The 27,012-nt window shown below is 44.9% G+C and overlaps 2 protein-coding genes across 2 annotated transcripts; both read left to right on the forward strand.

Moving 5' to 3' along the window:
- Positions 1-89: 89 nt before the first annotated feature.
- Positions 90-11,612, forward strand: LOC143480063 (transmembrane protein 87A-like). Its single transcript, XM_076977506.1, has 21 exons — positions 90-248; positions 2,168-2,225; positions 2,599-2,699; positions 3,373-3,489; positions 4,329-4,373; positions 4,526-4,579; positions 5,320-5,376; positions 5,595-5,742; positions 5,898-5,959; positions 6,116-6,299; positions 6,393-6,492; positions 8,295-8,388; positions 8,500-8,571; positions 9,065-9,173; positions 9,271-9,329; positions 9,437-9,540; positions 9,709-9,788; positions 10,062-10,126; positions 10,607-10,668; positions 10,808-10,838; positions 10,963-11,612. Exons 1-21 carry the CDS (start codon positions 150-152, stop codon positions 11,002-11,004), a joined length of 1,743 nt encoding a protein of 580 aa, XP_076833621.1. The 5' UTR covers positions 90-149; the 3' UTR covers positions 11,005-11,612.
- A 169-nt stretch (positions 11,613-11,781) lies between these two features.
- Positions 11,782-26,736, forward strand: vps39 (VPS39 subunit of HOPS complex). Its single transcript, XM_076977505.1, is given in 25 exon segments — positions 11,782-12,238; positions 12,517-12,582; positions 12,681-12,745; positions 12,930-12,972; positions 13,118-13,212; positions 13,834-13,932; positions 14,025-14,117; positions 14,234-14,417; positions 17,747-17,867; positions 17,999-18,119; positions 18,970-19,099; positions 19,488-19,630; positions 19,755-19,895; positions 19,999-20,140; positions 21,238-21,272; positions 21,274-21,325; positions 21,779-21,852; positions 22,163-22,379; positions 22,700-22,828; positions 22,926-23,028; positions 23,153-23,198; positions 23,606-23,755; positions 24,674-24,808; positions 24,981-25,072; positions 25,245-26,736. Coding segments are annotated over 25 exon segments (2,631 nt in total). The 5' UTR covers positions 11,782-12,165; the 3' UTR covers positions 25,327-26,736.
- Positions 26,737-27,012: the final 276 nt, after the last annotated feature.

Raw genomic sequence — 27,012 nt, forward strand, 5'->3', positions numbered from 1 at the left:
CTTCCTCCAAAGTCTTGAACGCGACTCAAGAGAAAATAAGGGGTCTGCGAGCTGATCGCTGATTGGCTGAACGCGGCGTGCACACAGCTGACGCAGCGCCGGTTACGCGCGGGAGGTCGCGAGCGCGCACCCCCTTGCACGGCGTCAAGATGACACAAGTTTCCGTGTTTCTGTCGTCGTTGTTCTTATCGTGGATATACAGCACGTTCGGTGCAGAGGTTTCTTTGTGGAATATTGACCTCGGTTCGGTGAGTTGTCACGGTACACTGGCGACGTGAACGGACCGTGATGTGTGATATGTGAAAGGTCTGCGTTTGACAGTTAGCTCGGCGGCTAACCCGCTAGCGCCCCGGTGTGCTGATAGTTCGGCGTCTTCCTGCTGCAACACCTGGATGATCCGGTTCCGACTGACCTCTTATTTCTAAACTTTTAAAGTGTTTTATTATTATTTTTTAATGACTTCCATCTGTGTGAAGTTATTGGTACGTCGATTGTGGCTGTGCTGCGTGTGTTTTCCTTGATCTGTTGGCAGGTTTCGTTTATACAGCCAAGTTGGCAGAATAAATGTGACCTGATGGAGGGAGATGCATCATGTGAGGAGAGGTGTAAATCCGGGAGGGCTCAGCCCTGCACTTTACCTGCTGGGCTCAAACACAATCGAGTCAACGTGTCAAGGGCATATTAATATATTAAGCATATCAGTTTACCAAAGGTGTCAAAAGTATTCACATTCATTACTTGGGTAGAAGTAGAACTTCTGTAGAAGTTGAAGTATCAACTCAATCTTTTCACTTAAGTAAAAGTAGTAGTTTCAAAACTACTTAAAGTATAAAAGGAAAAGTAATGTAAGGGGGAAATACCATTAAGGACAAAAACGTAGGCCGTGTCACACACTACCTCCCCCCAAAAATAATTTTCTACAAACCATAATGACTATAATATTATTTTTAAATGTTAATGTTAAAAATTAGGGATGCACTAGGCTACCTGTTTCAGCCGCATATATGCCCACTGAAAATGAATGCATTTTAGTACAATGCAAATTTATTAAATCCATATTGTGATGGTGGCGAGACAGGAGCAGCGAGGGAGTGGTGCACACCACAAAACATTTACCATGATCTGTGTATTATCAAATACACAGATTACAAGACAAATAACTTAAAAACCTACAACGGAGCGCTTAGCTGGTCCTTCTGGATACTAGCCTCTTCGCTGGTGCTTAGTTGGGACATTTTGCTCGAGGTTTCGAGTCTCTGCCATGAGCATCTTCATACTAAGCTACTCATGTCTGCTATCTCATCGCTGGAGTGTGACTTGACATGTGCGATGGATCGCGCACAAAGCAGTAGGGTGTGGGAGTGGAGTATGTTTATACTTCTGATCACACCACACTCAAATCCACTGGACATTCTCTTTAACGATGACAAGCCAGATTGAGAACAAGCCAATATGAAACAGAAGTAATGATGCTATTTCTAAAATATAAGGAGTAGAAAGTACAGATAATTGCACGAAAATGTAGAAGTAAAACGTCGGATGAAAAATAATTACGTCAGAAAAGTATCGATAGCCAAAATTTCTACTTAAGTAAGGTAATGAAGTATTTGCACTTTGTTACTTGACACCTCTGCAGTTTACTAACTAGACCAAACTGAATCCAGAAGGGAATTGTTGAAGCAGTGCTAGATCTGAGCTTTCTGCATGACTTGACAGCCTGGCTGATCCAGGCAGTCAGGGACTATCCAGAGGTGTTTATGGGTGGGATACAATGCAACTTTGTTGGCTAGACATTCTCGTTTAATTTAGGAATTCCTCAGATACAGAGACGGCTTCTTTTCCTCTCGCGTGGCATGTTCATGTATCCTGCTTGCATGCTGGCAACTTTTGTAATCTACACATCACATCCATGTTTTATTTGAAGATTAGCTAGTTTGCACAGGCCATAAGAGTTGTGGTCATAAAAAAAAATAAAAGGTTCAGTAACACATGGTCCATATTACTTATTATAATATAATTAGGTAATATTATTTAAGGACTTTAAACAGTTCGTCATTTTCAGGTTGTAAAATTTAGTCATTAAAGTGGATTAGAAGTAATAATGGTGGTATATAAATATAAACAATTCCATAAAAAAATGGTAAAATTGACATGTTTCTGTTTTCAGCAAAAAGATGTCATTTTTCGCAAGACCTTGTATGCCGACACCACAATCTACATGAAATGTGAGTTCTACTGTTAATCACCTCTGAAATGTAGTTTTTCTTATTGTAAAATAATCCAGATGTTTTTTTTTAATCTAATTTATGTGTAAACCAATATACTTTAACTTACTCAGTCTAAGCACAATATTAAAGCAGTTTTGTAGCAATGAATCTGGAAGCTGTTATATTCAGGGTGATATTTTTATCTCAGTCTACCGTCTTAAATAAAAGCCTATATATTAATATATTAACTATATTAACCCTACAAATGATTGCTCCACCTAATAAGTTAATTCTTTAGGCATTCTGTGTTTGTTATTCTGACTGAAACCTATTTTTGTGTGCTTAAAAACTGTACATATAATTGTAATGTTTCTTTTCCCTGTGCCTACAGTTCATGGAGACCAGAAAGCATGTGAAAAAAATAATCTGGTTTTTAACGTTAGCTGGTACCTCCGCTCCTCCATCTGTTATAATGAAGTCTTCAACACCCCTGTGAGTATTGGCCACACCTCTCCACCTGCACCTCTAGACTCCTGGAGCAGGTAGAACAGCTCCACACCCTTCATGACTTGGGTGCGTGATGGGCACATATGGCAGGACAGTAGAGCTTCCCAACAAACCAGAGTTGTGTGTTGATGTTAATCCCCCCTGTCAGCGCCATGGTAACCATGGGGATATCGATCCTTTAACTCACATGTAGCAACAGGTATAAACACCCTAATTTCTCACTGAAGAGTTGAAGAAAGTTCACTTTAGAGAACAGCATGCTGACAATGGTCACGCCAAAGGTTTTCACAGATTCATAGGCAATAAAAATATTTCTTTCTGATTTCATGAATAAAATGAACAAGGCTGTAGTAGCTGCTTTGGCTGTAGGTATTTATGAAGTCATCTCGGAGAAGAATAAGAAAACTGAGTAAAGACTAATGTTTGAGAATCGGGTGTGTAGGTAAACTACTCTTTGGGGCGGGGGTAAATCAGTCATTTAAAGACACAGTCAGTAAATGTAAAAAAAAAAAAAAAAAACTAGTTTGTTATAAATTCTGAAACCAGGAAGTGTACATGGTAACCAGATCTTTAAGTAATGCATGTCACTCCCGAATTCCTGGTGGAGGATTTTAACTGGTACACCATTGTGTACACACCTCTATGCTTCTGTGTGTAGGACAATCAAACTTTAGTCATGTTTAAATCGGACCTCACGCTGAGGCAGAACTGGACGGGTTTCTACAGCCAGGGTGTCATCAACTTTGAGGACTGCGCATCTCTCTTCACACCCAAGGTACCAAATGGACACTTTTGGATCAAAAGTATTGAACCTGGAAATGTGATGTGCAAAAAAAGCTTAGATCCATGTATGTTCTGATCTTAAACAGCACCTTAGGCCATCCGCAGAGTAATGACAATCATGCGTTTATATTACTATTATCAGCAGTATTGCCCGTATTGCATGATTAGATTAGAGTGATGTCAGTATTAGGTGCCAGTATACATTTTCGGAGACAAAATTGATCAGAATTGTGATGGCTAATAATGATGATTCTCATTTTGGTGATTTTTAGAGTCTTGCGGCTAAACAGAGGAGTGTGTTGGGAAAACATGAGTTGATATCTGTTCACTTCTGGATGCTTCATGTTTGGTGGATGTTTGTACAGTCACTGTGTAGTGGTCAGAATGATGCATGGTGCACTTTGTAGACTATAGTAAAGCACAATATCCTGAGAGGAGGAGGTGTCTACCTTAAAGAGAGTAGCGCTGCTATGTAACAGATTTAAAATGGTTATTATACAGTGCAGGCACAATGTACAAAGGGTCGTCTCTAGTCAGGTCTGTGAGATCTTCTCCTCTGGCGTTGTAACGGTGCACTAATATGGATATTTGCATAGCTGCCAGTAATTCTGGCACATTTGTGGAAAAATGTTTCATTTTCCAAGATTTGTATTTTTTATTTGGAATAATTGTACCTCACCGAAAGCCAGATTTATGTCTCTCTTTTTACTGTAAAGCTCTTAAATAACAGACATTTTCCCCATAGTCATTTAACAAGTGTGCCAATAATTCTGGCAGGCACTGTATTGGGAAGCCTGTTGTAAATATTTTTTTATTTGATTTGTTTTGCAGGTTTATTATAACAAATTCCAGCCAGTTCTATACCTCAAAAATGAAGTACGTTCATCAGCAATATATTTGTACATTGAACTCAACAAAAATCCTTCAATATATATTTATTGATTGTTTTTTATTATGATTTGCCATTTGTACTGAGAAAAGCAAGCTATAATCCACTGTCCTAACCACATTCATCTGTCTGTTCACAGGGGGAAAAGGTTCCAACCCAAACATTTACCAATCATTCATTAAAGGACACTCTGGTGAGAAGGTTTTAATATAATTTATACAGTTCAGATTTTGTTAACCTGTACATCAGGGCTATTCAACTATATTTTTCTGTGGGCCAGATTTGGCAGAGAGCTCTGACCTTTTCCTTTTCAGACCCGGGGTGAGTGGCGGTGAACGTAGTTTGTTGACGGGGGGGGGGGGGGGGGGGTATTAGAACGTAAATTGTTGAGGGGGGATGCTGGCGGCTAACGTAAATTTGCGAACATAAATTCAAACGTAAAATGTTGCAAATAAAATTTTATTTATTTTTACGGCGGTTTATCAAATATTTATTATTACTTATGGGGAGTTGGGCTGCGGGCCGGTACAAATTCATTAAAGGGCCAGTTCTGGCCCGCGGGCCACCAGTTGAATAGCCCTGCTGTACATTAAAAGCATTAAGAAATCACGTGCTTTATAAGGCCGTAGCCAACGTGCTGGTTGAAGAAGTTTTTCAGTCATCAGCAGGCTTTGATCAGGCCCAGACACTTGATTATTTATACTAATATAATGGGCAGTCATGGCCTGGTGGTAGGGAACTGGTCTTGTGACCGGAGGGTCGTGGGTTCGATTCCCAGACCTGAGGCCATGACTGAGGTGCCCTTGAGCAAGGCACCTAACCCCAACTGCTCCCCGGGCGCCGGGCTAGGGCTGCCCACCTCTCTGGGCACGTGTGATCCACAGCTCCCTAATATATAATCCACTGTCCTAACCACATTCATCTGTCTGTTAGCAGGGAGAAAGTGTTGCAAACCAAAAATTTACCGAACATTTTCTAAAGGACACTCCGGTGAGAAGGTTTTAATATAATTTATATAGTTCAGATTTTGTTAATCTGTACATTAAAAACATTAAGAACATTTATAAACATTTATAAAGGCGTAGCCAATGTGCTTTTCAGTAATCGGCAGGCTTTGATCAGGCCCAGACACTTTATTTATACTAATATGAAGGTTGAAGTGTGTTAAATCAGTGCTGGACTATGTTTTTGTGTTCTTTACCTTTCAGGAAGATTATGCAGTTGCCAAGTCATGGTTGGACAGTCCTTACATGTTCATTGTGAAGGTCCAGCAGAAGAAACGTTCAGATCCCAAAACGGGGGACCAAGCGACACAGGAAGGATCTCCTGATTCACAGGATCATTTTTCATTTACGAGTAGGACACTTTTTGACTTTCATGCATCCTTTTGCTTTTATTTAGTTTTTTTTTTAGGTTTCCACAGTGCCTTCTCTTAGCTTACTTACCATAGTTAGTACATTTACCTCTTTACTGAGATGTCTTTGTGCATGTCTGTCTGTGCGTGTTTGCAGTGACGGTGGAGATGAAGGGCTCTCGTGAATACTCCTCGCCTGCAGACTGGCCTCTTATGATGGTGGGTGCCGTTTGTCTCAAAACACGAATGTGTTGAGACGACCTGAAAGTTGCTAGGACCTCAGTGTTATGATGTTGGAAATTCCAGTGGTTTAATAGGTGCCTTAGCAACAAGCTACCCTGGCAACAGTGATGAAGTCAGGCTGTTTCCCCACAGTTCTTCATGGTCATGTGCATCGTGTACGTGCTGTTTGGAGCTCTGTGGCTCCTCTGGATGGCCTTGTACTGGCGTGACCTGCTCAGGATCCAGTTCTGGATCGGTGCCGTGATCATCCTGGGCATGTTGGAGAAGGCGGTGTTCTACTCCGAGTACCAGAGCATCAGATACCACGGAGAATACAGTTAGTCGCCTGACTGGCCTCATTCAGCCTTTTGGGGTAATGGCGGTAATTAGATTGCAGCGAACGTGAAGTAAAAGACGGTCTTGTTTTCAGACCAAGGTGCTGTTATTTTCGCTGAGCTGCTGTCTGCACTGAAGAGATCCTTAGCACGAGTGCTGGTGATCATAGTCAGTCTAGGCTATGGCATTGTCAAGTGAGTACTCCCCCTCGTTCCCCGCCCCTTGAGCTGCGGAAGTGATCACATGACCTCGTGTGGTGGTGATGCCATGCCAAACACTGTTCAGGGGTGGGTTTCCCGATAACGAACGATCTTAGAAAGTTACGAACAACTTTAAGAACGACGTAACTTTAAGAACGCCAAATTTACGAGTGTTTCCCAAAAGCCTTCGTAGTCTCCAAATTTACGAATGAGTTCTAAGTAGTTCTTAGTTGACTCCGCCTCTGCATTTGCACTGGAAAAGCTCCGCTAGTCGAAAACCGAACCACCGATATACATACATTTTTTCATTATTACGCCGCAAAGGTATCATTGGCAAAATGACAATCATAAAAACTAACAACTATAAGTGTTGAAATTTCAAGTACAAGAAAAAAATGAGTAGATCATAAATTATTACCTTTGCAATTCTGACTGATCGTAGGCTTTTATCAAGGCTAGAAATAGGGCACACAATTAACCTTTCACACGTTATTTAAAACCATGGCAAACAAGTAGAGAAAATGAAACTTTCTGTCGAGTGAATTGAGCCAAAAACAAAAGAATAGCCTACGGTTTTCAATAGCTCGAGGAAGTTCCTCAAATTCAGAAAAAGAAACAAAACAAAAAACTGTAGTCAAGTCAAAAATAAGGGGACAGAACTAAGAAAGGAAAAGGGTTAAGACTGGTGGAGGTCAAATGTCCACAAGTGCCCTTACTGTTGAGGAGGAGAAGGCACTGGAGATACTGGGCCCCACAGCTACTGAAGGAATACCAGGTGATTTGATAAAGGAGTATATAGCTTCAGAGTGGATAACCACTGTCACCTAGTACATGTCCACCATCAAATGCACCGTCCCTAGCCATCTGACACACTCCAGAATTGGCCCAGATGAAGGAGTCATGAGTACTCCCAGGCCACTTGGCCACAATGTCTGTAAAGAGGTCTTAGTGGTTGTATATTACTTGTATATTCAAAGCAGAGAAGCCTTTACAGCAGATGTAGATGTAGGCTGGGAGTGTATATGGGAATCAGAGTGACGTCCACTGCACCAACAACTCCACGAATGTTTACAATTGCATGAAAACCAATTTTGGTTTAATGCATCCCTAGTCCTAAGAAATGTATAGCGAAGTCCTAGGAAATGCAGCAAAAAAATTTCTTTGCAAAGAATACATGAATTGTGAAAGTCTTAAACGCTATTAACTGCACGATGATGAACGGAGATATTTAATTAAATATTCGGAACATATCAACTAATTCTAAATAATTCAAAGTAGTACATTTGATTTTTGTTGACACAGTGTGGTATATGCGATGTAATTACTTCAAAAGAAAATAGGCTACTAGGCTAATTATACACATAAACGCAAATGTTGTAATGCCGTGATTAAAACCAGCGCTAGTGAAATTAGCGCCTCTATCCTTTTTGAGGTAGAACTGCACGTGAGCTTCGAATTAAGAAGTGAAGAACTTAGTGAGTTGCGAATGGGTCCGGAGATTTTTAAGTTACGAAGAGTTTTGGGAAACACTCGTAAATTTAAGAATATTTGTAAGTACGAGGTTACGAAGTACTTAGAGTTACGAACGTTTCGGGAAACCCACCCCAGTTCAGTCCTCACTGTCACATGAAGCATCACAACCCCTTTGTTACAGTAATATATCATTTTCCAGTACGACTGATAGACTTTAAGGACTCCTAAAAGCAGTGGTTGTACATTTGTGTGAGTATATGAGTGGGAGTGTGAGGTGTGCTTGTTTTAAGGTTGTTCTGTATGTTTCTCTGTGTCACTGACAGGCCCAGGCTAGGCACTACAGTTCCCCGCCTGGTGGCTGTAGGTATACTCTATCTACTCTTCTCCTCCGTGGAAGGTGTCCTCAGGGTCACAGGGGTGAGAACATTCAGGACTGAAGTCACCCCACCCCTAAATTAAATGTTAGTTTGTTATAGAACTCGAACACTGACTCTTGTGTGTTTTTTATTTTTATTTTTATTTTTGCAGGGTTTCTATGGCACAGTGGCTCTTCTTGCTAATCTGAGTCTGTCTCTTATTGATTCCTGTGTCATGTGGTGGATATCCTTTTGAGCAGACACAGTCACAGAGTATGCTAATATTTGCTTTCTGGAAAACAATGGGGTATGCTTCTGTGTATGTATTTGTAGCAATATGTAGACATGCATACCAAGAATGGGCAATATGTTTTGTCTTCAGATGCATTTTAGATGTTCTTGGAGTATGTTTGTTTTTAATTCAAGCATAATATCAAATAACTAGTTGGAATCCAACAATGTGGGTGGAAGTCCACAAACTGTCTATCTAAAGAGTACATGGGGTTTAAAACTGAACTTTGTGTTTATTCAAGGCAGTTTCTTTTATTTAGCATTTATGTCGGCAAACGATGTTTAAAAAATTTGATAGTAGTATGACAATGAAATAATGTATGGCAATGTGATTTCTAAGTTTTAGTTTTGAATATGGCCCCCATTGTGTGGTCTTGCTCCGTATGTTATCCCCCCTGTGCGAGAGTGAACCCAGAGTGTCCTGCTCCTTAACCAGTGGTCTTCACGTCTTCATCAGTCTGTCTCAGACAACTCGGCTCCTCAAGCTTCGTCGGAACGTGGTGAAGCTCTCTCTATACCAGCACTTCACCAACACGCTCATCTTCTCTGTGCTGGGTAAGGCCATGCGCTATCTCAGAGAAAGAGCCTTGTAAACACGTGTGGAAGTCAGGACCGCACACTAATGTTCTGCTCTGCGTGTTCAACCACTCAGCTTCCATCATCTTCATCGTATGGACAACAAGGCAGTTTAAGCTGGCAGACTGCCAGTCAGTGAGTAGAACCTTCTTTAGAGTGGCCCAGTGGGCAGGTACAGTGTAGGTGTCTTGCTGGGAGGTTCTCTGGCTCAGGGGTCACGGGTGGCGTTCTTGGTTCATCAGGGCTGGAGAGACCTGTGGATGGACGACGCTTTCTGGAGGCTCCTCTTCTCCACCATCCTGCTGGTCATCATGGTTCTGCTACGACCTTCTGTCAATGATCAAAGGTTAGAGTCGCTTTGGAGACGCATCATCTAGTGAGGATGTTTTCAAACAATAATGACACACCTGTTATGGTAACGTGTATTCAAAAAGAAGTTCTGTTCCTGTTTATGAGTGTGTTCAGATGAACGTATAGAAAAGTTGAAATAAAGGATTTTTTTATTTATTTATAGGTTTTCACATTCACCACTCATCGATGAGGATGATGATGAGGAGGAAGATGCAAAGGAGCCTATGCTTAATGAAGCTTTTGGTAAAATGGATGTCGTATTATACACATGTTTATCTGCCAATAGGAACAAAATGTTATTCTGAGGATATAATTCAAGCTTTTAGATTCTTTGTACACAAAATGTTACAGCTAAAATTATTTGAAAAACACAACCATTTAATATGTAAAAGTGTTTGACCTGTTGATTTGGCTGGTATGTCATTTTTTAAAAAGCAGTACAGAGTGGTTTCAAATAAAGAAATGCACTGGGGTAATGGGGCTGGATCGCTGTAACTCCACCTCGTCTGTCTTCAGAGGGCATGAAGATAAGAGGAGTGAAGTCTGAGACAAACGCCAGCCAGAAGCTCATCAGCAAAGAAGTGAGAACGACTGCTTTGACTCCCGCGTTGCATGCAGATTTGTGTAGCTCTTTAATCGTCTGTGTATCCTACCGCAACAGTGTCAACAGTGCTTGTGTTTGTGTGCACAAGTGATTAGAAATTGTTTGGGGTGAATATATTGAATCTTACTCATAATAGGATCCCTCCAAATAGCTAAAAATGCATAATTTAGCTCAAAATATTATTTTTCAGTAATCCCAGCATTTGTAACATGTTACAAATGTTCTTATGTGCAAGCCTGGACACAGTGATGGGTTAAAGGGACTCTTTTACTGCTCTTAAACCCTTCTGTGCGTTAGAGACTCCGTTACTGCCCTTAAACCCTTCTGTGTGTTAGAGACTCCGTTACTGCCCTTAAACCCTTCTGTGTGTTAAAGGGACTCCGTTACTGCCCTTAAACCCTTCTGTGTGTTAAAGGGACTCTGTTACTGCTCTTAAACCCTTCTGTGTGTTCCACAGAGCTCTCAGGATGAAGACCTAAAGTGGTTGGAGGAGAACATCCCCACGAGTGTAGTGGACGTGTGAGTATGAGTCCACCACCAGGCCTCTGGGAAGCGTGTGTGTGTGTGTAGCTTCTGCTCTGCAGTATGGTTTTGCTCATTTATGGAAGTGCATCCTTTTATTACTATGCATCTAATGTACCACTTTGCTTTCTCGCAGAGCTTTGCCCGTGGTCTTGGATGACGAGGAGGTAACGTGGCTCATTCTTTGTCCTGTGTCTCAGGACCATATGTTTGATAAACATATGACAATTACATGCAGTGTCATGACAGAACTTGTTGGTGGACTTATCTGTCCCCTTCTCTTCCTGCCAGGAGATTCTCAAAGCCAAGATGGAAAGGTCCAAAATGGATTAGGCAAAGAGGCACGATTGTTATTTCACCAGTACAGCCGAGCACTTGTGAAATTGTCTAATGTCATTCCATTAAGACTCATGTCTGAAAGCAAATATTTTTATTTATGTTTGCGTTTTTGGCCTGCAGCAAACTGCAGAAATGATTCTTGGTTGTGGGTGTCAAAATAAAGGTTTTCTTTTTCTTTCATTTTCTGAGGTTTAATAGGCCTTTCAGGTATTCTGGGAAATGTTTGAATTCTAGATGTGTGGCACACTAGTCTAGCCAAGGAATGGCTGCCTTTCCTCAGATGAGGACTCTTCAGCCTGTGCAGATATGCTGGTAATGTACATTACAATACTGGCCAGGGTAACTTATTTTGTTTTTGCCAAAATTGTACAACTTAGTCAGAGCTTGCGTTTCTTTTTGAGATACAGGTTGTATGAATAAGAGTGTATGTTTATCAGTTTTGCATATGATTTCTATTTTAAGGATATTAATTATTACAAAAGAGTTTTGTTTTGGGTAAAAGTATTTTTGTGTATTACGTTTTTTTTTTTTTGTATTTTATTGCTTTTGCAGTTTCTGTGGGGGTTTTGATTTATGACTTGGAGATACAGCTGAATGTTATTAAAAGATATTTTTGTCTTTTAACCTAACGTGTTTTGTGTTATTTAATAGCTATATTACATACAGATCATGTGTTTAGGCTGGCACGTCTCCTCGGTAGAACAGCTGGCGTGTCACAGCTGTAGCGACACCGTGAACACGCGCTGCGTACTGCGGCGCGCGTGACTGTTGACGTTGATCACGTGCCTGTCATAGAACCATTCGGGAAGCTGAGCGCGCGAGCGAGCTAGCTGGCTAACAAACTGCCAAACCCTGGAGATTGTTTTCGTGGAGTCTCTTTATTTATTTATTTTTTTGGTGGTCTGGAGACACGTACAATCCAAAATCAACACGTACAACTTCGTGTCAAAAATTAAAATGGGATGAACTAGTTTGTTTTGTGGGTTTTATCGAGCTAGTTAGCTAGCAAGCTAAGCTCTGGTGCCCTTAGCCAGGTAGGCTAGCCAGCTATCTGTTCTCGATCCATCAGCTTCCGTGTTACATGTTCGTGTGAAAGTGAATCTCACGTACAGAGTTCGTGTTGAGACCTTCAGCAGAACCGTCCACACCGCCGCCATGCACGACGCGTACGAGCCCGTCCCTATTCTGGAGAAACTGCCCCTTCAGATCGACTGTCTGGCGGCCTGGGGTGAGAGTTGTTTTGGTTAGACACATCCAACGTGTTTTTCCCCTCTGTGGTCGTGAAATACGGTCTTTAGTTTAGTCATAACGTGAATAACTTGCTACGCGTCAAATGTTTCAAGCAGCGACTTCCTTATTTGAGGTTGCACGGAGTGTGCAGGCATTTTAATGACTTACAGATTTTATAAACTCTATAGCTGCAAGTTTCCTGTGGAGCAAATATTGTTTCCCACTGTATCACAACAACATATCATCATAATACTTGATGCTGTTCTGTTATTGTAGAGGATTGGCTACTGGTTGGGACTAAACCAGGACACCTTCTCCTTTACAGAATCAAGAAGGATGCAGGTGTGATTTTTTTCCCCTGTATTAAAACACTGAAGCTATGTGCTTTATCTCTGATTTCTAATATCATTTTCTTTTTTTATGATTCTCAACTTTGTTAGGTACAAATAGGTTTGAGGTAACACTGGAGAAATCCAACAAGAACTTCTCAAAGAAGATCCAACAGGTATTCTTCTCTCTGTGTAGAGAGAGATCGGCTACAAAAACACTTTGAGGTTCTCCTAAGAGATTAGATATGTGGGGTATAGGTTAGTCATTCTTTTTAGCTGAGTGTCATTATTTCATCAGTGCCTGTGTCGGATGTGTACAATGACATTACTTTCTTTGATCATTTTCTTTTTTGCCATCAGCTGTTCGTTGTAGCCCAGTACAAGATATTGGTCAGTTTGTTGGGTAAGGCTTTGTGTTTTATTTTTTCTTGCTCAAGCAGATTTAGCCCATTTCCTTTAGTCCATTTGTTGCGTGTATGGCTTGCAGTGGATTGACTTACTGTGCGGTTTTTTTAGTGTATGTTCACTGTTATTCACTTGTATTTCAGAGAATAACATCCACGTCCATGACCTGCTCACATTCCAGCAAATCACTGTGGTGTCGAAGGCAAGAGGAGCAACACTCTTTGCCTGTGACCTGCAGGTGTGTACTGTAAGGATCTCTAGTGCTCAGTATTTGTGTGTGTCTTGAGATTTGATCATTTAATAACCAATCGCAGTCACACACTGTTTATACCAATACCAAGGGCTCCTCTCTCCTGCACGTCTTATCACTTTAACCTATCAGTTTTAGCATGATGGAAAGTATTTGTGCTTATTATATAATAGCATTCTAGTCTTTATTCATACCTTATAGTAGTTTATTTGTAAACATAATGCATTACATTGAGTCCACATGCTGTTCAATTCCTTCATCATCGGTCTCGTTGCTCTTGTATCGGCGCAGGCACGTGATTGGTCAAAACCAGCCATGCGTTTCTTTTCCTGAATAATTCTCCCTACCCAGGGTGCACTTGCAGTTTACTGATTTGAAGTAGCCTATGACGAGCTTTCATTACTGACATGATTGTAGATTAGATTGTAAATAAGCTTTCATCATGATTCATTTATTCTGTAGTGAACCAATAATTGTACCATTACTAGTAATACTTGTATTATTATCTAACCTCATAGCATCTCTTTCCTAGTGAATGAGCCATCACTGCTGTCTGCTAAAGACCTCTTAATTTTCTTAAACCTGAGTTCCTTTTTTCCTTTGTTTTAGCAATCCAGTTCAGGTGAAGCAAACTTGCGGATGTGTGTTGCTGTCAGGAAAAAACTACAGCTCTATTACTGGAAAGACAGAGAGTTTCATGAATTACAGGTTTGTTTTTTGCAGGAACCTGTTTAAGATCAAAACACTGTTCATTTGGCTGACTTTGTGTGAAGAACAACTACATTTATTTTCTTTCATAGGGAGATTTTGCAGCTCCAGATATTCCTAAATCCATGGCTTGGTGTGAGAATTCCATATGTGTGGGTTTTAAGCGTGATTACTATCTGATCCGGGTAGGTATATTTAAAACAAAACAAATAAACATATTTGATTAATCTAAAAATATAACCTAGCATGCAGATTTTTGCCTCCGCCTACAGGAATATTTACATAAATTACATATTTGCAGATGGATGGGCGTGGCTCGATCAAAGAGCTGTTCCCAACAGGGAAGCAGCTGGAGCCGCTTGTAGCCCCACTGGCTGATGGGAAAGTGGCGGTGGGTCAGGATGACCTCACGGTGGTCTTGAACGAGGAAGGAGTGTGCACCCAGAAATGTGCCCTCAACTGGACGGACATCCCTGTCGCAATGGGTAGGACTTGGAGACGTACTGCGGTCTAGGGTCAATGTGTAGGACCTCAGAGACGTACTGCAGTCTAGCGTCAATGTGTAGGACTTCAGAGACGTACTGCGGTCTAGCGTCAATGTGTAGGACTTCAGAGACGTACTGCGGTCTAGGGTCAATGTGTAGGACCTCAGAGACGTACTGCAGTCTAGGGTCAATGTGTAGGACCTCAGAGACGTACTGCAGTCTAGCGTCAATGTGTAGGACTTCAGAGACGTACTGCAGTCTAGGGTCAATGTGTAGGACCTCAGAGACGTACTGCAGTCTAGCGTCAATGTGTAGGACTTCAGAGACGTACTGCGGTCTAGCGTCAATGTGTAGGACCTCAGAGACGTACTGCAGTCTAGGGTCAATGTGTAGGACCTCAGAGACGTACTGCAGTCTAGCGTCAATGTGTAGGACTTCAGAGACGTACTGCAGTCTAGGGTCAATGTGTAGGACCTCAGAGACGTACTGCGGTCTAGGGTCAATGTGTAGGACCTCAGAGACGTACTGCAGTCTAAGGTCAATGTGTAGGACTTCAGAGACGTACTGCAGTCTAAGGTCAATGTGTATGACCTCAGAGACGTACTGCGGTCTAGGGTCAATGTGTAGGACCTCAGAGACGTACTGCAGTCTAAGGTCAATGTGTAGGACCTCAGAGACGTACTGCAGTCTAGGGTCAATGTGTAGGACCTCAGAGACGTACTGCAGTCTAGGGTCAATGTGTAGGACCTCAGAGACGTACTGCAGTCTAAGGTCAATGTGTAGGACCTCAGAGACGTACTGCAGTCTAAGGTCAATGTGTAGGACCTCAGAGACGTACTGCAGTCTAAGGTCAATGTGTGGGACCTCAGAGACGTACTGCAGTCTAGGGTCAATGTGTAGGACCTCAGAGACGTACTGCAGTCTAGGGTCAATGTGTAGGACCTCAGAGACGTACTGCTGTCTAAGGTCAATGTTCCTCTTTGTGCTGCTCCCTGTTAGTCAGCTGTACTTCTGTTTTTTTCCTCTTGTGAATATCATAAGAATGTCCAGTGGTTAACAGCTGATTTTCAGGGTCAAAGTAAGCAGGCCTTGTTTCTAAAAGGAGTTACATTTTGTGACTCTCAGAAATACACACACACACACACACACACACACACACACACACACACACACACACACTATAGACCTTCAAAGTCAGATTTACAAATTAAATGATCGGGTTTCTGTTAAAGTAAATAGAGTATTACTTGAAAGTAAACACTGCACATTGCAGTTCATTCAACCTCCACTAGGGGCAGATGATTGCTACGTTTAAGTGAGGATGTGGGCAACAAGCGCATGGTTTAGTTTTCTCAAAGCACCAGCTGTCCTTTGTGTTCATCTCCCCAGTATTGATCATTAATTGGTTGTATTACAGAACACATAATACATGTAGATGTAAGACGAAACTCTCTTTCTCTGCTTACAGTAAAGAGGCATTTATTTTCTGTTTGTCCCAGCTTAAAAAAGGCTTGATATGGCAGGGGAAATGGCTTCATAAAGCTGAAACTGCATTTCCCACAGTTCTTTACTGACATGGACATCATTGGTTTGGGTGGACTGGGGAGTATCATGGCCTCAGTGTCTGTTCTATATGCCTGTATATAAGGAAAGTGTTGAAAGGGTTTGGTGCTCTGTTCAGTCTGAAGAGGTTTGGACCTCTGTTCAGTCTGAAGGGGTTTGGACCTCTGTTCAGTCTGAAGGGGTTTGGACCTCTGTTCAGTCTGAAGGGGTTTGGTCATCTGTTCAGTCTGAAGGGGTTTGGTCATCTGTTCAGTCTGAAGGGGTTTGGTCATCTGTTCAGTCTGAAGGGGTTTGGTCCTCTGTTCAGTCTGAAGGGGTTTGGTCCTCTGTTCAGTCTGAAGGGGTTTGGTCCTCTGTTCAGTCTGAAGGGGTTTGGTCCTCTGTTCAGTCTGAAGGGGTTTGGTCCTCTGTTCAGTCTGAAGGGGTTTGGTCCTCTGTTCAGTCTGAAGGGGTTTGGTCATCTGTTCAGTCTGAAGGGGTTTGGTCATCTGTTCAATCTGAAGGGGTTTGGTCATCTGTTCAGTCTGAAGGGGTTTGGTCATCTGTTCAGTCTGAAGGGGTTTGGTCCTCTGTTCAGTCTGAAGGGGTTTGGTCCTCTGTTCAGTCTGCCTCTGGCTGTGGTGGGAACCCTGCCCATGTTTGCTCACTGGCTCAGTCTGGATTTCCTGCCTGGGCCGGCGGGATTTTGGATTCTCTGATGAGCTGCATTTTACCATCAGAGTCAGACTCGGTTCAGAAACTCTCCGGCTCTGGTTTACTGAGATGCCAAATAAAGAGTGTTAGTTTGTGTGGGAAGGTCAGTACATTGCATGTGGTGATGATAAAGTGCATATATGACATCATGTGCAGATACAATTTTTAAACAAGGCTGTTTGTGGTAAATGTTCTTGGTAGCCATGGTGAGTTTGGATCTCAAAGAGATTTACAGGAAACATGAACCAAAAGTTAAGCTGGCAGAATTAGAGGACTGAGCACACAGAAATGTATTTGAGGGCTTGAAATGAAGTATTGAAGTTAAACAGTAATAATGGCAACATTGTTGGTAAATACCAGCTGAGGAAGTTGAAATACCATCTTTGCCCTTTTGACATGATTTTAAATGATCCACCCCCAACGTCTGCGTGTTCTTCTTTCTAATAGTTTTCCTTTCAGAACGTTTGCAAAACCTACAATCTCCGTTGTCAAAAATACTTTCAGGATTGGTGGCACTAATGTACCTTGTGTAGGTGCTAAATAGGCCTTATTGGCTTTTACTCCATCTTGTGTAAAAATGCCCCAAGTTGCACATTCATTAAGGCAGATCCAGAAAATTATTTGATTACTGGCAACTTCAATCCTCTATGGATTGTGGTAGCAGGTCACCTCAGAGCTTTAGTAAATCATTCAGTGTATTAACTACGTTTCCAGCAACATTATATTGTCTGCTTTTTAGGATCAGTTTAGCGTGTTGTTTCTTCTCTGCAACGTGTTTGTCAGACGTCTGAAACTTTTTATTTTTTATTCATTTTTTTAAAACTATGCCTCCTCATGTAGGTCATCTTAACCGGCCCCTGCTGGCCGTCTGTGGATAATTGGGTAATCTAGGCTAAATGTAAATGAGGCAGTAAATAATATTTGTCAACTATTCTGGGATCCAGAGTGTGCTGTCGGTCTGCCAAAGGCAGCCAAGGGTTTTCTGGGCACCGTGTGTGTGTGTGTGTGTGTGTCTGCCTGCCTGCCTGCCAGCCAGTCTGTCTCTCCTTCCTCATTCTCCTCTCCACCCCCAGAGCACCAGCCTCCCTACATAATAGCGGTCCTGCCGCGCTACGTGGAGATCCGCACCTTCGAGCCCAGGCTGCTGGTGCAGAGCGTGGAGCTACAGCGGCCCCACTTCATCACCTCGGCCGGGTGAGGCACGTCTCGCACGACTCTCCGCCCAGCGCAGACGGGCTTCACGCTCCCGGCGTTTGCCCCGACGTGCGCAAACGCACCCCCCCCCCCACCCCCCCCCTCATCCTGCTTCTCTCTCTCTCTCTCAGCCCCAATATAGTGTACGTCGCCAGCAACCACTTTGTCTGGCGCCTGGTGCCCGTCTCCATAGCCAGTCAGATCCGGCAGCTGCTGCAGGACAAGCAGTTTGAGCTGGCGCTGCAGCTGGCGGTGAGTTTGGCACTAATCACCTCAGCTGGAGATCTCACCGCAGCTACGTGGCTACGGCACGGCCATGCACGTTAGGACGGCCCCGCTTACGTTAGGACGGCCCCGCTTACGTTAGGACGGCCCCACTTACGTTAGGACGACCCCGGCTTACGTTAGGACGATCCCCGGGTTACGTTAGGACGGCCCCGGCTTACGTTAGGACGGCCCCGCTTACGTTAGGACGGCCCCGGCTTACGTTAAGACGGCCCCGGCTTACGTTAAGACGGCCCCGGCTTACGTTAGGACGGCCCCGGCTTACGTTAGGACGGCCCCGGCTTACGTTAGGACGGCCCCGGCTTACGTTAGGACGGCCCCGGCTTACGTTAGGACGGCCCCGGCTTACGTTAGGACGGCCCCGGCTTACGTTAGGACGACCCCGGCTTACGTTAGGACGGCCCCGGCTTACGTTAGGACGGCCCCGGCTTACGTTAGGACGGCCCCGGCTTACGTTAGGACGGCCCCGGCTTACAGAGCGACCGCTTAACCGTTTTGATATCTGTTAGAATTCTTCGAAATGGACACTTTCACGTGTGGCGTGTTATGGACACGGTACTGATGGTAGCCTTCCCTTTTGTTACTTAAGGTTTGATTCTGGTAGTGATTCTGATGCTTCTTATCAAATGAGCAGAGTGCTAAAATTAGTGACAGCTGTTGGTAACCTTGGTCATTGCTGGTTTACGTCCTGCAGGGATCCAGTGTTTTATAGTTTGGAGATTTCAGATGGTAGGATCAAAGCTAATGTAGGACTGCATTCAAAACCCACATCATCTTCCACCTCTTCTCATGCTTGTTTTCTTCTCTCACCGTCCAGAAGATGAAGGATGACTCTGATGGTGATAAAAGGCAGCAGATCCACCATATCCAGAATCTCTTTGCCTTTAATCTCTTCTGTCAGAAGCGCTTCGATGACTCCATGCAGGTGTTTGCTAAGCTTGGCACAGGTGAGGACGTTGCCTGGTCAGTAGCAAAGCCTCATAGTCCTGTGTAGGTTTGCAGTGAAAACACCCGTTTTAGAGTATATATATTAAAGGTTGGAGTGAATGTCATTAGTTAAGAATCACGACAAGATTATTGTGATGTGTCTTGTATACTGTGGCCGTTGGTAAGCCAAGTTCGTCATTGCTGCTTTCTCATGCTGCTTAATTTAAAAAGAGGCAGTGATAGCCACTGCACAACAGGAAAAATATAGTTAAATTAGGGGTTTGACTATTTACAGGGACGCATAGTGACCGTGAGATGTGTTTGACCAGTCGTGGTTTCCTCCAGCTGTCTCTGCCATGTTAAACACATTAGTGATGCTAATGATGCAGCTTCCGTCTCCCCTCCCAGATCCCACTCATGTGATTGGACTGTACCCAGACCTGCTGCCCTGTGACTACCGTAAACAGCTACACTACCCCAACCCTCTTCCCACTCTGTCTGGGGCGGAGCTAGAGAAGGCCCACCTGGCCCTCATTGACTACCTAACGCAGGTACACGCGTGCGGGCGACAAAATAAGAGTCCTTCTGTTTCCAAATGTCTGGTCTTCAGTTGAGATTTATTTTACATTGCTTCTTTGAATGTACTAACATGCTTTTGTTTTTTTTTTAACGTAGAAACGCAGCCATTTGGTGAAGCAGCTGAATGACTCTGACCCCTCCACCCCCTCCCCCCTGATGGAGGGCACGCCCACCATCAAAAGCCGCAAGAAACTCCTCCAGATCATAGACACCACTCTGCTGAAATGCTACCTCCACGTAAGGCCTCCCCCGTGTTCCTCGCACGTTCCTGGGTTGGAAGCAGGTGTGGTGAGGGTTCGTTCTCCTAAACCCGTTTGGTTTCCTCCCGTGACGTGTGCAGACCAACGTGGCTTTGGTGTCGCCCCTCCTCCGTCTGGAGAACAACCACTGCCACGTGGAGGAGAGCGAGTACGTGCTGAAGAAGGCCCACAAGTACAGCGAGCTCATCATCCTCTACGAGAAGAAGGGCTTGCACCAGAAAGGTACGCCCTCCGTCTCACGCCCTCCTTACAGCACACGAGTTGACACATGGCACGAGAGACGTGGCACGAGGGACACGTGTTTCTACCGAATTCCACTGTTTTTTAAGCTTGGAATAGCACAGCTACTCCTCACATCATCCCTGAGCGCTGTGACGAGCCACGTGAGCCGTGCGAGTCCGTGATGTCCTGCACTTTAGAGACGTGCTACAACTCCAGCTGCGTTCTCAGGGTCGTCTAGTGCTCGACTAGGGGCTGTGACCCTAACGCACATTCCTTAAACACATTCTAGACTTGGACAGGATAAGAAAGTAAAGCACAGATCAGATGTGGAAATTGCACCACTCTGACGTGGGGTACTGGTGTAAGAGGAAGGATATGTTATAGGTATTGAGTTAAATTTCATCATTGTCTGTTTTTCTGAGTGTATTGCAAGTTTTGCCATTACCTCTTGAACACATTGCATGTTTCATAAAAAAGAGGTTTCTGAGTGATCTATGCTCATTTATATTTAGTCTTTCCTAGTCTTTGTAGAAAGATTGGATTGCATTGGATATCGTAGTATTGGGTATTGTTTTCATAATTTTTTATTATATAATTTTTAATTATTTGTGCCTTGCTCTCGTTGATCACTCCCGTATGTTATTTCCGGAGTGCTTCATGGTGACTTTGGGCGTTTGTTCACTTCTCCTAAAGGCCAAAGCATTTGAAACTCCTTTAAATGTTAATTGTGTTTGGTGAGCGTTCAGATCTTCCCCAGGTCTCCTCCGCGTGGTTTTAATCAGACGGCTGCAGCGAGCTGTTCTAGTGACGTAATGCATTACAGACAAGCCAAGGGCTGATGACGCTCTCACACGCTTGCCTTCTCTCTCTCTCTCTCTCTCTCTCTCTCTCTCTCTCTCGCTCCCTCTCCCCCCCCCTCCGTTTCCTTAAGCCAACCACAGCATTCTGCCTCTTACAGTTGTGTTGCTGCCAAGACAATTTTCCATAGGAACACATCTGTCATAAAAGCGTCATGTCAGAGATGTGCATGAAATGGTGTTGAGGGTCTGTTGGGCGGAGCTGTTTAGCAGCAGCATAACGCCAGCGCTGATGTGTAGCCCTGCAGGTCCTGCTGGATCAGTCCACCAAAGCCCAACTCCCCTCTGAAGGGTCATGAGAGGACTGTGCAGTATCTCCAGAGACTGGGTGAGTGAGTGTGTATGTGTGTCCCCGCCCACGTCCATACACACTGTCCCTTGCTGCATTTACGCCTCATCACACTCACACCTGCTTGGGAAGTAGAACCACTTTATCCTCATTAGATGCTAACAAAGCTTTTTTTTTGGGGGGGGGGGGGGGGGGGGGGGGTTGTTTGCGAAAGGCCGTTTCCCAAGGCAGCCTGAGGTTTAAGGGTTTGAATTCATGCTTCCTTAAGTGCTTTCTCCAGTTCGCTGGGGCGTTTCAGTCTCCAGCACTCCAGACTGACTCGGGTTCATCCGTCATTTCACTAAGGCTGAACTGAAACAGGAGCTCAACACAGTGTTAATTAACATCCTGCCCAAGTAAACAGTGTGTCCTGTTTCCTACGGTTTTTTTCCTCCGTCCTGTTCATGCATGGATGCTCACAGTGCGCTGGACTTGTGCGCTGTCTCCCCACAGGCACAGAGAACATGGGCATCATCTGTGAGTTCTCCCCCTGGGTCCTGAAGATGTGTCCCGAGGACGGGCTGAAGGTGAGAGGGCCGAGACCGCCGTGCTGCTACCTACGGGATCATCACGCCTGCTCGTTAATTATTCACGCGTGGTATTATGCGTCCGGAGTTCGTTGTTCGAGTTCGTTTTTATTCATATAAACTCAATACAAGCATCTTTTTTGAGCAGTTTTTCTTTTGCCGATGTATCCGTTTCAGCTTTAGTAAGTAGGATATGACTTTTAAAAACGGTATTATGAGCTGCCCAAAATAATGCCCAAAATGCACAAAATCATGAAATTGCTCGACTCTTTGTTTAACGCTTGGTGTATCCACCCTGTGCTGGTAATAGATTTTCATTGAGGACCTGCCAGAGGTTGAGCTGCTCCCCAGAGACAGAGTACTGGACTTCCTAAAGGAGGGCTTCAAGGAGCTGGCCATGCCATATCTGGAGCACATCATCTCCGTGTGGGAGGAGAAGGGCCCGGAGTTTCACAACGTGCTGATCCGGCTCTACCTGGAGAGGGTGCAGGCCCTGATGAAGGAGTACCTCCACTCACTGCCTGAGGGTGAGAACCAGTCCACCCACGCTGGCTCCCTGCCGGGCAGCTCCGACCAGATGCCAGACACGGTTTACTGGAAGCGTTGGGAACACTGCCCTGACTGCATCTACTCTTGTGCATGAAGAAGCAGAGAATATCATATGAAAGCATTTCAGCTCTTTGAGAAACATAATACAGAGCTTTTCTATTCTTTATTTTAATTGGGTTTTTTTACGAGGCATATAAAAGGAGCTGAAACTACAAAAGGATCTGTTCGCAGTGTCTAGCGTTATTTCTTTGTCCGTCTCCCTCGGCGAGTCCCCTAACTGCCGTGTTCTCGTGCGTAGGTGTCCCGGCTGTCGCTGCGGGGAAAGAGGATGGAGAACTCGGGGAGTTGCGGAACAAACTGCTGCGCTTTCTGAACGACTCCACCTGCTACGAGCCGGAGACGCTAATCAGCAACTTCCCGTTTGACGGTGAGTCGTCTACGGGCCGCTCTGGGGCGGACGGGGTCGGTGCTGTGCGTGTCTGTGGCGTCCTGACGTCCTGAGACGTGGCCTTTCCTCCCCTCAGGTCTGTTGGAGGAGCGCGCCCTCCTCCTGGGACGCATGGGCAAGCACGAGCAGGCGCTCTTCATCTACGTACACATCCTGAAGGACACGTGCATGGCGGAGGAGTGAGTACACCAGACCCCTCCCCCCACCCCGGCCTCTGCACCAATCAGCAGCCTCTACCGCCTGCATACGTTCTCCTTGGTGCTCGCGTGACTCTGACTGGCACGTACACCTTTCCCCTTTTAGGTACTGTCGCCGGCACTACGACCAATCGGCAGACAGGAGCAAAGACGTAAGTAGGCTGCCTTAAAGACGGCACGCGCGCTTTCGCCGGTTGTGTGTTTCCTGCCGTTGCCGTTATGGAGTTAGTCTGGATTAGTGTCACGTTAAACAAATGACATCACCTGCTAGCATGTTTTAACGTCGTTTCCACAGCTCGCCTTCTCGTGCCTACGGCTGCGTGTCATCCTATTATGTCAGGCTTTCTGCGTTTAATTCTGTCTAGCTGTGTTACCCCACGTTTTAATCCGGGGGATCGTTCACCGAGCTCTAAAATATCTGCCTCTTGTACAAGCTTTAATTTTGAATGTCTAAATTCAGGACGTAACACTTGTATGATGATGATCGTCTGAGGGCTTAATCTCTCTCTGTCAAACTCGGGCCATATGGTGCTCAGTTGTGGCTGTGCTGTGTGTGCAGGTGTACCTTTCTCTGCTCCGCATGTACCTGTCTCCACCAGACGTCCACTGCCTGGGTCCCATTAAGATGGAGGTGTCGAAGCCCCAGGCCAACCTTCACGCTGCACTGCAGGTGTTGGAGCTGCACCACAGCAAGCTCAACACCACCAAGGTGAGGGGGCTGTCGGCTAGACACATGTCGTAGAGAGCCTTATTTCTGTCCGGCCCAGTGGTTTGGGAATCTGGAGTCTGCCTGTCACTAAAACGGATCACTCGGCCAGCATCCGAGGCCCGTGGCGGCCCGGTCCGGTCTCGTCTCACGTTGAAGCTGCACACCTGGGAACCAATTGGCCTTAAAGAATTCTCCGGAAAGCCTGTTCAGGCCCTTTCAGAGCACCCGCTCAACACTTGTTACTCTACTGCACACTGTTCTTTACATTTTCAGGTGTTGGGGTGGGGGTGTATTAGGGAGTATGAGTATCTGACCTGTAGATTGAACATGCAGATTGTGTCCCATAAAAACTTCCCTAATTCCCCCCCCCCCCCCCCCCCCCCCCCATCCCACCCAAACACACACACTTGCTCATTTATTTTTATGTGATGTTACTTTCATTTCCCTTGGCTGATGGCCCAAGGTCTGTCTCATCACGACTACATGCAGAGGAGAGACCACATCTGAAGGCGGTTGGGGGGGCACTTCTAAATCGAAGCATCCAGCCATGTGCAATGTGTGATTGAGCTCCAGACAGCTGATGTAATGCATGCTGATAGTCATTGAAGTCTTTCCGAGGTTTACAGCCATTTGGAACAGACATGACCGCTTGAATAATGTTTCTTTTAGTATGCTGCTTTATGCTTTCAATCTCCTTCATGACTACAAGTCCGTTAGGTTGTATGAGCTGATGAGAAGCCAATATAAGCACAGGCTTATAGAAATGCTGCATAACTATGTTTTAAGTTCTTTAGTGGTCAGCTGAGTTTTTCGTTTTTTACTCTGAAAAGTCCTCGATGCCTTGAGCGCCATGTAAGTTCGTCGTGCTCACTGTGCTTGCTGGTTGACGTGTGGCCCGTCTTTTCCCCCCCGAACCAGGCGATCGATCTCCTCCCGGCGAACACTCAGGTCTGGGAGATCCGCGTCTTCCTGGAGAGCGTCCTGGAGGAGAAGGCGCGGAGGAAGCGTCGTGAGCAGGTCCTGAAGAGCCTGCTGCAGGCCGAGTTTCTGCGGGTGCGTTACTCCAGGGAGGGAGGGGACCCAGCACACAACACTTGTGTGGAGATACACGGCTTCAGAAATGTTTGATGCCAATTAGGGAAGCCATGGGTGTTGTGTTGTGTAATGTCATATTCTCACTTTCTGTCTCTTCTGTCCGCGCGTGCATCTGTGCGTGTGTGCGTAGGTCCAGGAAGAGCGGATCTTTCATCAGCAGGTCAAGTGTGTAATTACCGAGGAGAAGACCTGCCGTGTGTGTAAGAAGAAAATCGGGAACAGGTACGTGTGCGTTAGGGTTAGGACTGTTTTGTTAGGGTGCTTATGGTTTGTTTGTTTGTTTATTTTTAAGGAACAAGGTCAGCAATTAATGCGAAGAGGTTGCTTATAAATGTCTTTACATTGGACTTATCTGTGGTGCTTAATGGTGTTTGTCTGTCTGCAATGTTCCCAGTGCCTTTGCCAGGTATCCAAACGGTGTTGTGGTCCATTACTTTTGCTGTAAGGACCGCAGTGTGTGCCCCAGCGAACAGTGAGAGAACCCGTCTGGACACACACACAACGCAGATCGCCAACTGCTGCCAAGATGCATGTCTGTCTCGCTGTGAGGGCATTTTCTGAAGGAATGACTGTTCTGCACTGCTGGAGGAGACGCCCGCCTGGGTCTTAAACTCTACAGCCCATTTGGAAGGAGAGAGCCGTGTCTGTCGAGGGACAAAAACGCCAAACCATGGGCCCGATTACTTCTCTCCCCTGTAATCGGCTGTGGACGGAGACTCTACTGTGTAACGGTGCAAACAAAGTTGCTGTTACATTATTTGAAGGCAATTGCCAACGCACAACATGTACTGTAGGAAAATCGTTACGTCTCTCCGTCCCGAGTTTCTTTCTTTCTCCTCGACTTCTTCGGTACGTCTTGTCCGCCGCTCGTTTGCCTGGTGTGTAAATGTAAAGGCTCGTGTTTCATCGCCAGCCTTTGGTTTTCTGTTCTCAAAGGCATAGAGACTGTTGGGCAGAGTCCTGTCTGGAGTGGGCCAGCCGCTCTAGAGGATTAGCTTTAGGAGCTCGTGGGAGGGGGCGGGGTGGGGGAGGGGACCACACACACACACACACACACACACACACCACCTCTGAGGGCTGCACTGCCTTGGGCGGCCTGCACAAATGAGGTGGTGGGAAAAGTCTCTATTTTATACTTCTCTTCCTTTCTCTTACCCTCACTTCTTTGGTTGCTCTCTCTCTCTCTCTCTCTCTCTCTCTCTCTCTCTCTCTCTCTCTCTCTCTATCTCTCTCTCTCTCTCTCTCTCTCTCTCTCTCTCTCTCTCTCCTCTCTCTCTCTCTCTCTCTCTCTCTCTCTCTCTCTCCTTTTTCTTTGGTCTGAGACATGTAGCAAGTGTATACTTAACTGCCAGAATGAATTCTTAACTTTTTTTTCTTTTCCCTCCACACAAAACCAGCCCTTACATTTCAGTTGTTGGTTTTTTTAATCCTATTTTTTTGGATGCTTATTAATCTTAGCAACTGGTCACTGATTACTGTAGCATGGCACCTTTTTGGCTTCTAAATTAATTTATTCTTTGCAGAAAATCCTGCTGTGTGAAAATAAAGGAACTAAATACTGTTGACCACATGGGTGTTTAATAATTGCACAGATGGGGAGCTGCCCTTAGGGGGCACCAGCACTCTGGCTTATCGTTGGGTAATTACACTGCAGCCTGGCTGTCAGACTAACTTCATCAATTATCTGTCTATTCGGTCAACCCTGTTTCTCGTGTAATGGTGTTCGATGATGACCTGGACTGTTTTGGAAGCAGAGATGTGTGATGGTTGCTTACGTTTTGTAACCAGTGAGATGTGTGTGGGTTTAAAGAATGTTAATGTATAAATCATATTTTAACAATGACTTGGGAGATATGTTAATGCAAATAAACGTGCATCTTATGTGCCGTGGGGTCTCATGGGTAATAATTCTGGGGTGGGTGACTGTTGCACTGTCCGTAAGCGCATTGCCCTCCCACCACCTCGCCTGTCCTCGAGTCTCAGCTTTAGCGTTTTTCCCAGTCTGCTGACACGACCTCCCTGCTTTCTCCCCACCGATGGCATGCGGGGTCGTGCGGGAGAAGTCCGCACCTTCCCAGTGGACCGCAGCACCAACGCTAGGCACACGGAACAGTGGGCATCGTCTCAAGCTGGAGTCGGTCTGGGTCTCTCTTCCCGTCCAG

The sequence above is a fragment of the Brachyhypopomus gauderio genome, chromosome 17 (genome assembly GCF_052324685.1).
Source record: "Brachyhypopomus gauderio isolate BG-103 chromosome 17, BGAUD_0.2, whole genome shotgun sequence".
NCBI lineage: Eukaryota > Metazoa > Chordata > Actinopteri > Gymnotiformes > Hypopomidae > Brachyhypopomus > Brachyhypopomus gauderio.